We start from the raw sequence: 18216 nt of genomic DNA, 5'->3' as shown, positions 1-18216 counted from the left end.
TAACTAAATCATACTATTTATTTATTTATAAATGATGGACTAGTGGAGGTCAGCCCTACAGTATATAAATGATGGACTAGTGGAGGTCAGCCCTACAGTATATAAATGATGGACTAGTGGAGGTCGGCCCTACAGTATATAAATGATGGACTAGTGGAGGTCAGCCCTACAGTATATAAATGATGGACTAGTGGAGGTCAGCCCTACAGTATATAAATGATGGACTAGTGGAGGTCAGCCCTACAGTATATAAATGATGGACTAGTGGAGGTCAGCCCTACAGTATATAAATGATGGACTAGTGGAGGTCAGCCCTACAGTATATAAATGATGGACTAGTGGAGGTCGGCCCTACAGTATATAAATGATGGACTAGTGGAGGTCGGCCCTACAGTATATAATACTGTATATAAATGTCTCTCCCCTCAGACCCCTCCTCAGCGTCTTCCTCCGCTCTGGCTCCGGAGGTGGGCCGAAGGACCTCTGTCCTCTTCTCCAAGAAGAACCCCAAAACGGCCGCCGGACCCCCCAAGAGGCCCGGCCGGCCCCCTAAGAACCGGGACCTGGGCCACGCCGGGGTGAGTCCCAGCCCCATCGGGCCCCCCCAGCTGCCCCTGCTGTCCCCCCCCAGGCAGAGGAAGAGGCCCCGGAGCCCCCACAGCACCTCCAGCTCCGAGAGCGACAGCGACAACGACGACCTGCTACTCGGTACGCAGCGCGCGTGGAGCACACATGTACCTTCTCTTTACACATTTTAATGATAATACATTTTATTTATATAGCGCTTCTCAAGGACCCGAAGTCGCTGACGGTAGGCAGAGAAACATAGTAAAACAAGGAAACAAAAAAGGAACATAAGACCACGGGGGAAACGGGGGATACACAGAAACATAGAGCGGCAGTAACAAACATCAAACCAGGTTGGAGGGGGGGGGGGGTTGAATGCTATGGAGAACAGGTGGGTTTTGAGGCGGGATTTGAAGGTGGAGAGTGTGGGGGAGTCTCTGATGGTCTGGGGGAGGGAGTTCCAGAGTCGGGGTGCAGCGCGTGAGAAGAGGCCCGATCACCAACGTTTTTAAGTTTGCATTCATGCACAGAGTGCAAGTAAAACTTGAAAAGAATAAGTGGGTGGTTGAAAGTAAAACACTGTGTTCTTGGGCCCTTTTCACAGCAGACATTTTGACATTGTTGTTTATTTGTTTATTTGATGGATCCCCATTAGTCTACACACACCCATTGGTAAAAGACTATTCTTCCTGGGGTCCGAACACATAACTTACAACATTACAGTACATTACATTACATTACAGTAACAAAAACATAAACACTTTAGCCTAAGTACATTCTCAATATCTTTAAAATCTCAGCAAAAAAAACACACACACAAAGGCTCTAGCCACAAATACAATAACTAACTAACTAAACTAACAATACTAACTAAATAAATCAGTAACTCAACTGTATTTCATTATTCATCATAACAGCATTTTTCAACTTTTTCTTAACACATTGAGTGCCAGCAGGGGGTGCCAGATTTAGCGCTTGAATGCCAGCCTTTTTGGACAGACTTTCCGATATTTCATGATTTTCGCAGAGCTATTTCTATATTCTATATTATGGCTATGTGTCTAATACGCCCGTCGCTTATCAATGATTTGCTTGCAGTCAACATGTACGAAACGGATTGTTTTTTCATCGGTACATTTCCGTTTTATACCGTTTTGAAAAACGGAAGTTTTTGAAAAATGTCCACACAAAAGAAAATAGATTCTTTAGTGGAATACACAAAACACGTTGTCATTTTTCTGCCTATTTATGAATCGTTTTCAAATAAACGCTAGATTATCGATAGTATATGTGTACTTATGCACGCTAGAGAAGCGGGCTGAAAATCGATTATCTATTTCCTGGTCAGCGCTAACGTCATACACGCACACATGCACGCACACACACACACACACACACACACACACGTTGTAAAATATGTGAAAAATACATCTGATTGCCCCAAGACTGGTAACATAGATTCCTTACCTCACATCAGATGTTCTGCAAAAAGATTATTCCAATTCCTGATCGCCATTCCAAATATCGATCGCGTTTATTGATCCAACGTTAGGTACTCGAAACACATATTCCACGCTGTTCTGAGTGTCTACAATGAATGGGATCGCTCGGGTTACATGTCTGAGAAGTAAAATGTGGAATCCGGATATTTTTTTTTCATACATTTTCATTGAGTCCAATCCAATGGGTGCATTACCATCCGGGAGACGATAGGGGGCGGTATTTTCCCTGTTCGAGCTCATAGACGGTCCCAATGGTAACGTGAGGCTAGATTGATGAAAAATGAATGGATATCGCTAAAAAAAGCAATAACGATTAAATAACGAGATTTCTCGTCATTGGCACTCAACGCATGGCATGAAATAACGAGATTTCTCGTTGGCTGGCACTCAAAGTCTTAAAAGTACATTTGTTGCTGATCATCATTATCTTCACAGGTATACAATTCCAGTTTGCAGCAGCTCTATACATTACGGTTTTCTTAAAGGGGACATGCATTGCTATTCCTTTCACTATTTGGGCAACTTTACACAATTCCTGCGAGTCTATGGAACACATCTGTAAGTTTTATTTTTTTTTAATTCATTGTTTTATATTTCTAATCAAGTACTCAAAAACAGCATTTTTCTAGTTAACCGTCGGTAGTGTGATAGTAAAGGGTTAACCTTCTGTAGTGTGGCACACTGGCAGTGAAAGGGTTAAAAGACCTGCTTGGTTTTTTTTTATATCCACTTTTTCTCCTTTTTCTATTTTTCTCCCATCCCAATTTCGTATCGCCAATTCTTTTTCCCTTCAATTCTCCCCTCCCCTGTCTTGAACGTTGCTAGACTGGTCGGCTGTAGGGAGGATAGAAGCCTTGCATCACGTGTCCCCTCCGGTACACGAGGAGGCAGCCTGTCACATCTTTTCACCAGACAGCGCGGACTCTCAGTGGCGAGGAGTAACGTGTGGGAGGCTCACGCTGCCCCGATACTTCCTGTCTCTGCTGTGCAGGCGTCACCCAACCGACCTGTAGGAGTCGCTGTCCACAACGTCCAATCCCCACCCATCGACTTTCCACCCGCTACCTCTGCCAATTGAGATAGTATGACGACCGGCCCAAGCCGCAGGCAACGCTGACTCGGGGAGTCGAGACCGGAGTCTCTTGCATTGGTGACGAGCGCAATCTCCGCTACGCCACCCAGCCGCTAAGACCTGCTTGTTTTCTGAAGTATGAAATTGAAATCAGACTGTGCTCCCTCCTCCTCCTCCTCCTCCTCCTCCTCCTCCTCCTCCGTCCCACAGGTCTGGTGCCCAGTAACGGCTTCGACGGGGGGAACCAGCCGGTGACGGAGAGCTTCCGCGTCTACAGGAACGAGAGGAGTCTGCCGCGCTCCAGCTCCGACTCCGAGTCCACCACCAGCAGCAGCAGCAGCGCCGCCTCGGACAGAACCAGGTGCCGAGCAGAGACACACACACACACACACACACACACACACACACACACACACACACACACACAGAGAGAACCAGGTGCTGAGCGCACGCACACACACACACACACACACAGAGACACACACAGAACCAGGTGCTGAGTGCACATACACACCAGGGTTTCCATTAGAAAAAATTGTTGCCGGTCTCCGTGTCCTGCAAGATTTCAATCTACCGGACAAATGGGATCAATTCCGGTCAGAGTTTATTGAGCTTAAAAACAATTGATAGGCAGGCTATATAAAGAATGACATCCTCAAGGCATGTAGATTTATAATATTTTAACTTAAAGGGGCTATGTATTATAAATGTCATTTTTCAGTCTCTAGCATTGTATTATAGTAATAGGAGTTCGTATCAATGTGTTTTAGTGTCTAAATACCATATTGGCGGATTGCTCTGTTTCAGCTCAGCCCCTTTTCTCCTCCAGTAAATCAGGTCATTTTTTTTTGAACGGCCGATATAAGTCATACGGCCGCTGGGTGATGCGATTGGCTCTGTGGTTGGAGCTAATGCCCGCCCCCATTCTACCTAGACTAGACAGCGAGTGGAAAGAAAGAAAGAAAAAAAAACACAAGCTGCCGCGAACTCTCATGAGCCGAGAGGGAGGGAGAGAGGGGGGCTGTCTTTTTTCTCTCTCTCTCTCTCTCTCTCTCTCTCTCTCTCTCTCTCTCTCTCTCTCTCTCTCTCTCTCTCTCTCTCCCTCCCACCCCCTCCCTCTCTCTCTCTCTCTCTCTCTCTCTGCCGTGCGTGGACTCATCACCGAGAGGGAGAGAAAGGGAGAGAGAGATGGAGAGAGAGGGGGCACTTGGGGGGGGGGGGGGGGGGTACCTGCCGGCCGCGCGCCACAGACCCGCAAACGGGAGATTGAAAGAAAGAAAAAAAAAACACAAGCTGCCACGAACTCTCATGAGCCGAGAGGGAGAGAAAGGAAGAGAGAGGAAGGGAGGGAGAGAGGGGGTCTTTTTTTTTCTCTCTCTCTCTCTCTCTCTCTCTCTCTCTCTCTCTCTCACCCCCTCTCTCTCCCACCCCCTCTCTCTCTCTCTCTCTCTCTCTCTCTCTCTCTCCCTCCCTCCCTCTACCAGTGCAGACTGTGGACTGATTGTCACTCAAAGTGCTTATGGGCGGAGCCAGGCCATAACAGCCTGATTTCTTGAGACAGAAAAATGATGGTTTTGAGTACTTGATTAGAAATATAAAACAATGCATTTAAAAAAAAAAAAACTTACAAATGTCTTCAATAGACTAACAGGAATTGTGTAAAGTTGCCCAAATAGTGCTAGGAATAGCAATACATAGCCCCTTTAAAACTAGGCTACTTTTGCGTATACAGTCATTATATTCCAAATCAAATACCGTACTTTTCGCACTATAAGCCGCACCTGAATATAAGCTGCAGCAGCTAAATTGAATGATGTGTACATATATAAGCCGCACTGGACTATAAGCTGCAGGTGTTTTAATGTTTAATTACCATATGTAATTAGCATTGGGACACAATACTGTCGGACAAATAACAAGAATTAACTCATTTACAAGTTGTATTAAGTTTAGCAAATAAGGGAACAGATAAATAACATTTCAATGCAGTCAAAAAAGCAATATTTAGATTTTTACATTTTCGGGTTTGGTCACGTCGAGTCACATATAAGCCGCACCGTTATATAAGCCGCAGGGTCGAAAAATGGGGGGGAAAGCCGCGGCTTTACGGTACGGTAAGTCCTGAGACTCCGTGCTGCTGCTGACTTTAAATCAAATAGGTGTCTCTGGGCAGTCGGCCCGACATTAACACTTTGATCGCCATGGGTTAAATTCATAATTTACCATCCCTCGCCATCTCTATTTGTCTATGGAGAAGTTCCCCTTCTTTGCAGGGCTATAACTTTTTTAATTCGATTGCTAAATTGCCATTATTATGGCCCATTCAATGTCCTATATGTATTGTTCAGGGTGTAGCAACGTTAAACTTTTTCATTCACATATTCATACTAAAATATGGTCTAAAGTATAAGTATGTTTTTATCGTTTTCTGCAGCTTTCTCCAGAACTTGATTTATAGCTCCAAATGCTATGCATGATGAAATACAGTTTGATAGCAATCGGCGCGAGATAAAAAATTTCAACTGGACGTGGTTCTAGAAGTTACTACGTGTCATCTGATGATGACCGGATGGGCGGGGGATCGTTTATAATTCCGTGGGCAGCGTTAGATGATTCATCCAGAGTGGGTCATATGTTCATCATAGCAGTTTATATGGAACACGTTAGAATATAACGCTGAATCTTACCGTGGCTTCCTCGCGCCGCTGGCAGATGAGCGTGGAACAGAATTTTTTCTATTATGGGATGGAGAAATGCCCGATCCATTTCCAGGTTGTATAATAGTATATACGTCCAAATCATGTTGTTTTTTTCGAGTTATTTGCACCGATCGATGTTCACTGAGTCTCTAACGATAGCGAGTGCCCGGACCACATATGGATGAGCACTTCCGGTTCAAAGGTTCATTTCCGGTTGGCGATCTGCCGATCGGCCACCAGATGGCGCTCTTGAACCGCTAGAGAGTTGAGTGGAGCTTTGCAGTGTGTCTCAGGGCTCCGGAGGGGAAATATGATTTCGATCACAGATTTTTGAAATATTGACATCAAAGACGAGTTACGGCGTCTTCGGCAGAATGAGCATGGCTAGGAATGACGTCTAAACTCATCATCGGCGATCATAGTGTTAAATACAGCAGTGTGTTATAATCACATTTTTATGAGCTAACGAATTCCGTTATATTGGACATTTGTATTAATTATATCAAGCGAATAACTGAGAAATTTGGCAGAGAGAGACGGCAACATTATTGTGAAATATAAACGTTGCGTGATGACTATTATATCTCCGCCTCCCAGTCCCAACGAAGAACACACCAATAGTATGCAACTGCAGAGCCGCAGAGCCTGCGGTGGCGGTGCTCTCAGGTCCGGTCTGGGGACCGCACAGCAGCGCCACCCACCCAACAGCTGAATTGCCAATGGCTGAATTGGAGTATTGCACTGTGCGCGCACAACTGTCAGTTGCATGCTTCTCACAAATCTAGCTCCTGCTGCCAAACCAAATGAATCTCGACATCGCTTCACCAATAGTCGTTATCAGAACACTACACACATATCATAATAGAACACACATCGTTGTCATTATTAGACCTGCTTGGTGAAGCAACAATGAAACAACTGTAAGGGCTGTCAGTTTATCGCGTTAATTAGATTAATTAATTACACAGCAAATAATCGCGTTATGAAAATTAACTCAAAATTAATTACATTTTTTTTTTTTTTTATATATATAATTTTTTTTTTGTATCTAATTCATTCCATAAGCATGTAGAATACACATTTACAGATATTTTTTAATATGGTCCATTTGCATGTTCTTGGTATCTGATTCTAGGGACATCTATGAATCTCAGGGAATGTATTCCCAGTGTCAGAAATACTGTGGGCTAGATCCACAAAGAATGGATTGCACGGTGCAAGGTGCACCCTTACTTACAATTCATTATGAATTGAAAATGGGGGACCCTGATGTAAACAAGACGAAAGTCTTTCTCTGGTCTGCATTCCCTTAACAATTGTGTGTATTGAGCCGTACTGTATTGTACCCATTCTGCAATCTGTTAATAACATTTTCATTCAATCAATCAATTTGCGCGGTGAATTGTAATGAACCAAATGAGAATATCAATACATTTTTTTTATCTTTGACTGTGAATAACACCATGCTCAAATTGACCAGACCTGAAAAATCTAAGCAAATTAATAGATGGAAGATGATTAAACAGAAGGTTTTGTAGATACAGTACTGAATTCTGCCATCCGGACACATGCAATTTGAAATATGATTATAGAATATGAGGCATAAAATGGTAATGCGATTAAAATGCAATTAATTAGATTAATTAACACTTTGGCTGCCAGGAGCCGTGTTAAAGCGTCATTCCCGGCCATGCTCAAGTTGCCGATGACGCTTTACAGCGTCTTTAATATCAATATTTCAAAAATCTGGAATCTGATTCATATTTCCCCTCCGCTGGCCTGAGATCCACCAGGAGGACCCACTGAGCTCTCTGGCGGTTCAGGAGCGCCATCTGGTGGCCGATCGGCGCAATCGCTTAACAGGAAGCGCAGTAGAGGTTTTGCTGGACGGCCGTATTGCTTCCGGGCACTTGGTACATGTCCCGGGACTTTGGCTCGTCACGCTACATAGCGATTGATTGCCAATAACTCGATAAACAACATGATTTGGACGTATATACCATTATACAAGCTGGAGATGGACCGGGTAAATCGCCATCCCATAATGATAAAATGTCTACTCTACGATGATCGCCCAACGGCGCGCGGAGACTGGGGTGAGTTTTAGCGTGTAACGTTACCGTCTTCGATACTAACTGCTATTATCAACATTTGACCCACATTAGATGATTGGTATAACGCTGCCCACGGAATTATAAACGCCCCCTCGCCCATCCGGTCAACATCAGATGACGTGTAGTAACTTCTAGAAGTACGTCTAGTTGGAATTTTTTATATCGCGCTGATTGCCATCAAACTGTATTTCATCATCAATATAATGCATTTGGGGCTATATATCACGTTCTGGAGAAAGCTGCAGAAAGAGATGAAAACATACTTATACATTAGACCATACTTTACTATGAATATGTGAATGAAAAAGTTTAACGTTGCTACACAATGAACAATACATATAGGACTTTGAATGGGCCCTAATAATGGCAATGTAGCAATAGAATTTAAAAAGTTATAGCCCTGCAAAGAAGGGGACTTTCTCCATAGACAAATAGAGCTGGCAATCTATGGTATATCATGAATTTAACCTTAGGCAGCCAAAGTGTTAATTACAAATCCTGTAATTAATTAGATTATTTTTTTTAATCGCCTGACAGCACAATTCAAATTGTGCTTAGAGGGAATTATTTTCACCAGACATTATGACCGGAGAGATTTAAATATGTCGGACTTCAACAGATTTTGCCGGTCAAAAACCGATAATTACCGGACAGCGGAAACCCTGATAAGCCCTATAATAAAAGTCCTAGCATGTGAAATGCAAATAGTTTTTCATTTTCATTTTCAAACCTTTATTTAAACTCTAAAGGCAACCAAGGTTTCCCTCATGTACAGTCACGTTGAGTGTACATACAGAAATAAGCAGAAAATAAAATAACAATAAGATGACAAGACGAGGTAAAAAGCAAGGATAACAAATCGGTTAAAACACGTACAACTTGATTGACAAAGGTTGGAGATGACGGTTTTAAACTCAAACTGCAATTAGTGTATGTATATTCAGTATTCATATAAACAGTGGTCCTCATTCTCGAATGGACATACGTAAGATTTACCATAGAATTCCTTCGTAACTCGATTTACGTACTTATTTGGCATTCTCAAGCGGCTTCGTATTGTAAATTCTTTGTTGGATTCTGCCATCCGGACACATGCAATTTGAAATATGATTATTGTAGCTGAGGGGTACAATTCCCTGACTGTATTGTTAGATATGATATTTAATACCACTACCTCATGTACTTTAACTTCTGGCCACCCAGTACAAGATATAAGTATGATGAACACTTTCCCACCTGATGAAACGAACCAACACAAATGTACCAAATCGAATATTTAATACAGCAAAAGGTGTATACAACATTCACTTAATTACATTTATGATTTGAAATATTGAATATGCACTTTTATGGCAAATGAGTATTCGTAGGTAAATCAACATTGAATGTCCAATCTCTGGTTGCGCAGGGAGTAAGTATACAACCTGGAATATTTAGGAAACGATAGCGATGGTACTTAAATGATTATAGCTGGATACACTAAGGGGGGGGGGGGGGTCCCGCTGGTTGTAAGACAGTAGGAGGGGGGGGTTAGAGAAGCCGCTGGCGGTATCCCATCTGGCCGACGGTGTCTTGGGAGAATCCAAAGTCTTAGACACAGTGCCCACAGAACCTCGGGCCGCAGACGAATACAGCTGGACCCTCTGTGGAACGGTATCTGCCGGTCCACAACGGAGAGACGTGGTGCGACCTCACGTGTAGAGCGCCGCCTCACCTGTAGTCCTCTCCGGGGGGTAATTCCAACACTCGACAGTGTTGGCCTTTATCCATGGAATAATCAAAGCACACAAAGCATAATCCAAGAGCCGTGGAAGGCTCGCCGTCGTCGGGTAGAGTAATCCAATATACAGGTCCAGTCGCTCTTGACCCGGAGCTCCTCGGATGCAATCACCACTAGGGGTCTGACCAGCCTGGATAAGCGGCCAGATAACGTCAGGAACGATGGGGGTACTGATAACTGTAGAACTCGAACCGAACGATGCACCATACATAAATAGACTATTATTAGCTTAATAGAATACGTCCAACTCGACGGTATAGTGCCAAACTATGACCATTCAACTATTAATCTACACGATATCTCAATGCCTATTCTGGGCCAAGTAGGCCCTACTACACCGCACGTGCATCGTGGGGAGGCTTTTGCGTCTGTCACTCTGTTGGAGGGTAAAGAACTGGACAAAAAAAAAGGTTCTACTTTACGAGCGCCATATATATATGCGCTATGAACAAATAGTACCATTCGTATTTCGCCCGGCATATTACTGCGCGGAACCGGGGGTTGCCTCGACATGTTAGGCGGCACGATTGAACTTGGACCTAGGGGTATGGCAACCTGGCGCCAGGTTCTCGTCCAATGGTAGAATGAAACTATTATGGGCTGTTTAGTAGAAACGGGGATATTCAATGCATATTGTACAAGGAATATACAGGGGATATCAAACGATATACAAATACAATTAAATATATATATATAAATAAATATACATATTCGGTTTAATCTGATCCTTCACAACAATTATAGAATATAAAATATCAGGCCTAAAATGGTTATGCGATTAAAATGTGATTAATTCGATTAATTAATTCCAAATCCTGTAATTAATTAGATAAAAAAATGTAATCGCCTGACGGCACTAATTATTATTATCATTTGGAGTCACGTGTGTGTGTACAGTATACAGTATCAGCTGCTGTATCGTTAATGAACTATAGATTTATATGGAATTCGTTAATCTATTCTTAGTCGGGCGCCCGAGTGGCGCACCGCATACTGCATAGCAGAGCTACGCGGCCGACCTGGGTTCGCTTCCCGCTCCCAGACGGGTCAGATATAAAACACTACAACTACCAAAGGAAGAGGGAGGGATGGCAGTACCCAGCCTACCAGATTATTACTATGCAGCACAACTGAGAGCAGTGACGTACTGGTGTAACGACAGATATGAGGCAAGATGGAAAGACATTGAAAAAGAAGGGGAGGGATACAAGGTACAAGCTCTGGTGGGAGATAGGGAACTATTTAAAGAAAAAGAGGGACTATTAGATCCAATCACCAAATGCACCTTGACTATATGGAACAGAGTAGTAAAAACACACAAATTGGAGAAGCAGTCAGGGGTCCTGAGATGGGTAGCACATGACAAGAGATTCAAACCAGGGAGGTTAGACCATGGATTCAGAAGGTGGGAGAGGGGGGGGGGCAACAGCGATATGCAAAATGATAGAGAAGGGGGAAATGCAGACACTACAAAAATTAAAGGAGAAATTTGGACTAGAAAACAGGGACCACTTCGGATATCTACAGGTTAGAGATTACTATAATAAAGAAATAAGAGGGGACAAGGACGAAGAACAGAATGGAATAATTAGGATGATAGTAAGGGCATACGAAGGAGGGAAAGGAAGGGTAATATCAGCACTGTACCGGGCTATAATGAACAGCAAGGGACACACGACCAATTACATAAGGGAGAAATGGGAGAGAGAACTAGAGATAGGAATAACAGGGAAGGAATGGGGGAACATATGCGAGGTGCAACATTCAACAACAGGATCGAGCATATGGAAAGAGTTTGGATGGAAAAACATAATCAGATTCTTTATAACCCCAGAGCTGAAGGGAAAATATGCACCAACACAAAGAGCATGCTGGAGGATGTGTGGGAAGGAGGGGGCAAATCACACGCACATATTCTGGGGATGTCAGAAGCTGAAGGGGTATTGGGAGGAGATAGGGGAGGCAATGATCAGAATATTAGGATACGGGTTACCACAAACAGGACTGGTGCTTTACTTAGGAGACCTGACACACGAGGGAATACAAGGGGGGGACAAATATTTAATAAAGATAATGTTGATAGCGGCCAGAAAAGCAATAACGAGACTGTGGTACAAGGAAGACCCACCGACAATAGCACAATGGGTAGGAATAGTGGAAGAGATACAGGATATGGAGAGGATAACACACATGCTGAGGTTACAGGAAGAGAAATTTGGAGAAAGATGGGGTAAGTGGGAGGATTACAAGGGGAACGAAAACGACATCACAGAGGAAGAACCAAATACACCACAAGAGGGAGAAGGGTAAAGGAGGAAAGAGGTTCAAAGAGGGTCTCTGAACCCATGTCACACACTTAATGTTTTCTAATTTCATTTTGGTTTAAGGTATGACAACTGTTTTATGTTTTTTATTTGCTTAAGTCAGTATTTTTTATTTTTCGTCTTTTGGATATTACATTTTTTTATTTATTATTTATGTCTGATTAATAGTGTTGTTGATGTTATTGTATATGTTGTGTTGTTTGTCTATAAATGTTTAATAAAAAAAATTAAGTTAAAAAAAAAAAAAAAAAGGCTGTAAAAACGCTAAAATAAATCTTTAAAAGAAAATTATTCTTAGTCTATTCCACTATATTGCGTGATTGGGTTATTAAATCAAAGCAAATCAAATGTATCTGTAAGGCCCGACAACACACGTTAATGTCCCCATGGGCCGGACACGTCTCCTTTAAACAAGTCGAGAAGAAACATCACAATAAATCAAGAACAAAACAAAAACACCATAAAGTCCAAAATGTCTTTTATAAATGAATGCAACACTCCCAGACATAACCCATGCGAAGGTAAGGAAAAACTCACTAAAACCTAGCAATAGGAAAAAATGCACCACAGGCAGTGTGGAGGAGAGAAACCTTAGAAGGGCCGTTCAAGGGGGGATCTCCCTTCTTAGATGTCGGTGATAGTAGTGTTGCTATAAAACAGGCGAAACAGTTGGTAAGCATGCACTCACATGTGTAGTGAAACAGATAAGTGCATGCGATAGCAACTGAACATTTTGAAATATTTTAAAATAGAGCTGATGGCGGATCTATTTGAGGCATGGGGGTCACATCCTCCCGGTCATCATCACGGGACGTCCGCTACTCCGGTCATCACCACGAGACAGCCACTCTCAGGGAGACAGGGAGACAGACATTAAGATGCAGCAGGTGAGGCAGGCAGCTTAGTGAACATGTTGGTACGAAGATATTTACAAAGGTACTTACCAACACGTTCGAGAATGAGGACCAGTATTCTTTATTCTAATTGATTGATACCCCCTTATCTCTCTCTCTCTCTCTCTCTCTCTCTCTCTCTCTCTCTCTCTCTCTCTCCCTCCATCAGCACTACTCCGTCTAAGCAGGGCAGAGGCAAGACGTCCTTCTCCCGCTCCGCCTTCCAGGAGGACAGCAGCGAGGAAACCTCGGGGACGGAAAACGACTCGTACTCCGTCGGAGGCTCGCGGAGCGCTTCCCACTGTGAGTAGACGAGCAGCGCGTGGTGCGTAGAGACTCTTTCATGTGAGGTTAGGATCTTCATGCAGTTTCTTATCAATTTACGCCGTCAATCCGTCACACTTTGCGCTTCTCTTTCTTGTCCCGATAGGCGGCTATATATATATATATATATCCTCACAGGATCAGACTAGCTCTAGCAGCATTTAGACGCTGACTTAGCTAAACTTAGGGTATGTTGTGTGTTGGTGTCAGTGGTGCGTGGGCGTGGGCGCTCCGGCTGCTGGATGACCTCTGATGACTACTCCTCCCTAGATGCTCTGGACCTGGTGTGGGCCAAGTGTAGAGGCTACCCTTCCTACCCTGCCCTGGTGAGACGCACGCACACGCACACACACACACACACACACACTAGGGCTGGGCACGCACACACACACACACACACTAGGGCTGTGCACGCACGCACACACACACACGCACGCACACACACACACTAGGGCTAGGCACACACACACACACTAGGGCTAGGCACGCACACACACACACTAGGGCTGGGCACGCACACACACACACTAGGGCTGGGCACACACACACACACACTAGGGTTGGGCACACACACACACTAGGGCTGGGCACGCACACACACTAGGGCTGGGCACACACACACACACACTAGGGCTGGGCACGCACGCACACACGCACTAGGGTTGGGCACGCACACACACACACTAGGGCTGGGCACGCACGCACACTAGGGCTGGGCACGCACGCACACACACTAGGGCTGGGCACACACGCACACTAGGGCTGGGCACGCACGCACACACACTAGGGCTGGGCACACACGCACACTAGGGCTGGGCACACACACACACACACACACACTAGGGCTGGGCACACACACACACACACTAGGGCTGGGCACGCACACACACTAGGGCTGGGCACACACTAGGGCTGGGCACACACACACACACACACACTAGGGCTGGGCACACACACACACACACTAGGGCTGGGCACACACTAGGGCTGGGCACACACACACACACACACTAGGGCTGGGCACGCACACACACTAGGGCTGGGCACGCACGCACGCACACACTAGGGCTGGGCACACACACACACACACACTAGGGCTGGGCACGCACGCACACGCACTAGGGCTGGGCACACACACACACACACTATGGCTGGGCACGCACGCACACACACTAGGGCTGGGCACACACACACACACACTAGGGCTGGGCACGCACGCACACACACTAGGGCTGGGCACGCACGCACACACACTAGGGCTGGGCACACACACACACACACTAGGGATGGGCAATTAATCTAATTCTATTTTCAATCACAATTTTGGCTTCCAACGGGTCATGGTTTTAATCAGGTCATGTTTTTAAGTCAGGTCATGTTTTTAAACCAGGTCATGTTTTTAAACCAGGTCATGTTTTTAAACCAGGTCATGTTTTTAAACCAGGTCATGTTTTTAAACCAGGTCGTGTTTTTAAACCAGGTCGTGTTTTTAAACCAGGTCGTGTTTTTAAACCAGGTCTTGTTTTTAAACCAGGTCGTGTTTTTAAACCAGGTCGTGTTTTTAAACCAGGTCGTGTTTTTAAACCAGGTCTTGTTTTTAAACCAGGTCGTGTTTTTAAACCAGGTCTTGTTTTTAAACCAGGTCTTGTTTTTAAACCAGGTCTTGTTTTTAAACCAGGTCGTGTTTTTAAACCAGGTCGTGTTTTTATAGTTCAAGGAAATCCAAGGAAATCCAAGGAAATCCACGGAAATTATTGTGTTATGTAGGGCTGGACGGTATGGTCTAAAATGTATATCACGGTATAATTTTAAGCATAGGCGGTAACTAAGGATGTCCGATATTATCGGCCGATATTGGCATAAAAATGTGATATCGGAAAATATCTATCGGTTTTCACGTGATTTTCCGAAGATCGGGATCGGCAAAAAAATTATAATAATAATAATGAGAATTTTTTTCTTTTTTTACTTTTTTTTTTATTATTCAACAAACATGACCATATTCACGTCTTAAACTCATACTGAGGCCTTAGTTTTGGTTTTAAATTGCATATCATCATTCATTTATTTATTGTCACAGCAGAAGAATTTAGCCAAAACAAACGCATTTCCTTTGATTTAATTATACATCAAATGATTTATGTCAAGGATTGCAATGCCTCGCTTGAATGAAGTTAACTTTTCACCTGGATAACGTCAACATTCAGGGTGAATGTAATGTGAGAAATTGGGATAAAAAAAAAAGGTAAATCTTTTTGTCGTTAACTTAAACGTAAATAATAAAAAATCATCAAATGATTCTGTTACAGCTGCTGAGCTATACTATAGCTAATGTCTATCAATATCTTCCTTTTTAATGAAATAGGTTCAAGAATCAAATCAGGATTGTTAGAGAGAGGGAGGGGGAGAGGGAGGGGGAGAGAGAGAGGGGGAGAGAGAGAGGGAGGGGGCTGCTAGAGTGGAGCTAACATTAACTTGCTGAGGCTACATCAACAGTTAACATTACATAAGGTTTTAGCGAGACGTGGGCATTCCAGTATGGCGAGGATGCAAAGCATGTTAGACGATTGGACCCGTCGCAGAGTTTACATTACACATAGAAACTGCGCGACTAGCGAGAGAAGTTGTCACACAGCCTTCAAACGCAGGGCGGAAGAGCTAGTTTGCTTCTAGAATTGAAGGTCCGTTCTGTTCCGTGTCTATTATGGAATGACAATTGCGCGTTGACACGCCCACTACGCAAAGCCTCTGTGCTCCTAAATTCTTTCCAGTTCGCACATATGTATTTAGGGGAAAATGCGAGTGAAATAGTCGCACTGTAGAGCCCTGGCTGTGGTTACGTGACGTCATTGCTATTTTAGAGCTGCTCTACCGGTTACAAGGTAAGGTATAGTCAAAATCCATACCGTAGCGCAAATTCATACCGTTTATACCGTATGCCGTCCACCTAGGGCTGGGCGATAAAACGATAACGATAACTATCGCGATAAATTATTTCCTCGAAATAAACATGAAACGTGGTCGCAAAGTTTCGATTTTCCAAGCTTGGATATGAGCACACGCACTAACAACCAATCAGTGAAGGAGATGGCCGACAGTGAAGGAGACCCACGGTGCACCTCTGGGTAGAGAGGTAGGACTCTAGTAGTAAACAAGGCTGGCTAGGATAACTAGCTTGCACGGCGCTGTTTTATATATTTACGTGCCGAGTATGTGTGTGGCGTGAATTCTGAGGCCACGTTTATAGTAGTGTGGGGTATACAGTGGACGTCGTTTCAATATATTGGGGCGGAAGAGAGTATTTTAGGGTAATATTTAGTACATTGTCATGAGATACTCCGCTTGTCGGCTAACTGCTAACGTGCGCGGACTGATGACGACATCAACATTCGCAGCAGCAAAACAAGTCTATTATATATATCTATGCTATTAATAGCCCGTCGATCGCCGCCGGGCATAAGAAGTTAATTAAACTTGACAGACATTATATCGACGATAATTATCGATATCGAGTTATATGAAAATAATTTTATAATTTTATCGCGATAACGTTTTTGGCCATATCGCCCAGCCCTATGTCCACCCCTAGTGTTATGCTTTTTTAACCTCTTAACAGGCAGGCAGAAAAGTGGCAATTTTTTTACTTGAACTTGAGGACCTCATACTTGTTTTGCCAAGCTTAGCTTTATACTTATAGCACATGCATGAGCCTGGTCTCTTTTGAAAGTTAACATTCTGAAGTTACTAATGCAAAAAAGGAAAATCACTTTTAGTGCTAATGAAATAGAGTAACAGAGGTCTGAACTTGAGTTGAAATTTTACTTGTGTACTCAAATTTTTCTTTAGTGGTTGCAAGATTCCATATTCCAATATTCCAGCATAGAGGTATGAGCTGGAAAACAGTGTGGTTCCATAGCCTGAAGTCTTATGTACAGGTCCAAATTTGATAAAAATCTGTTCAGAAATGGGTCTTTGAGAGACGTTTTAGTAAAACCGATGCCAAAAAAGAAAGCTTTCCAAAATCCATTTCCTCACCCAGGAAAGTTTCATAAATGCATGATGTTTCCTAAGTTAATGAGTAATCATGTGATCTCAATATTCACCTAAATAAATGTGATTATGACTTTTGCCAGCCCTAACATACGCATACGCATACGCACACACACGCATACACATACGCACACACACACACACACACACACACACACACACACACACATACGCACACACACACACACACACACACACACACACACACGCACACACACACACACACACACACACACACACACACACACACACAGACACAGTGACAGATAGCATGGGGCTGTCTGCTCATACTAGGAATCACACCTGTGTTTCTAACCAGCCTGCTGCTCAACCTGCACACCAGAAGTATAGATCAGTGATAAAGAAATAATCACCTGACACTTGCAGAATTGACACAAGTGGGAGCGCTAACATCTCTGGTAACCGGCCATGTGTGCATGGTTATCGGCCAACAGCGATTATATCAAAATGACAGATATCGGGCGGTTGGGTAGCGCAGAGGTCTAAGCACTCTCCTGCCACCGCAGAGACTCTGGGTTCGAATCCAGCTGTCAGCGGTACCTCCGGCTTGGTCAGACGTCCCTATGATCGTAATTGTCAGTGTTCACAGGGTGGGAAGCCAGTGGGGTATGAGTCCTGGTCGTTGCAAACAGCGACTCCTACTGGTCGGTCGGGGAGCCTGTTCAGCAGGGAGGGGATCTGGGGGAAATGGCGTGAACCTCCACACACGTTACGTTCTCCAAGTGAAACTCTGGCGACTCCACATGTATCGGAGGAGGCATGTAATAGTCTACACCCTCCCCAGATTGACAGTAGAGCAGCATGTGGTAGACTACACCCTCCCCAGATTGACAGTAGAGCAGCATGTGATAGTCTACACCCTCCCCAGAT

The 18216-nt window shown here is 44.0% G+C and overlaps 1 protein-coding gene across 1 annotated transcript in view; it reads left to right on the top strand.

Moving 5' to 3' along the window:
- brpf1 (bromodomain and PHD finger containing, 1) overlaps nt 1-18216 on the top strand; it is a 76181-nt gene that overhangs the window by 50127 nt on the left and 7838 nt on the right. Inside the window, exons 11-14 of the mRNA XM_084333189.1 lie at nt 430-708; nt 3352-3502; nt 13121-13254; nt 13486-13601. Coding sequence (XP_084189315.1) covers nt 430-708; nt 3352-3502; nt 13121-13254; nt 13486-13601 — 680 coding nt within the window. The remainder of the gene's footprint in view (nt 1-429; nt 709-3351; nt 3503-13120; nt 13255-13485; nt 13602-18216) is intronic.

Source organism: Notolepis coatsorum (assembly GCF_963971535.1).
Source record: "Notolepis coatsorum genome assembly, chromosome: 17".
Lineage (NCBI taxonomy): Eukaryota > Metazoa > Chordata > Actinopteri > Aulopiformes > Paralepididae > Notolepis > Notolepis coatsorum.
This window is presented reverse-complemented; position numbering and strand designations above follow the sequence as displayed.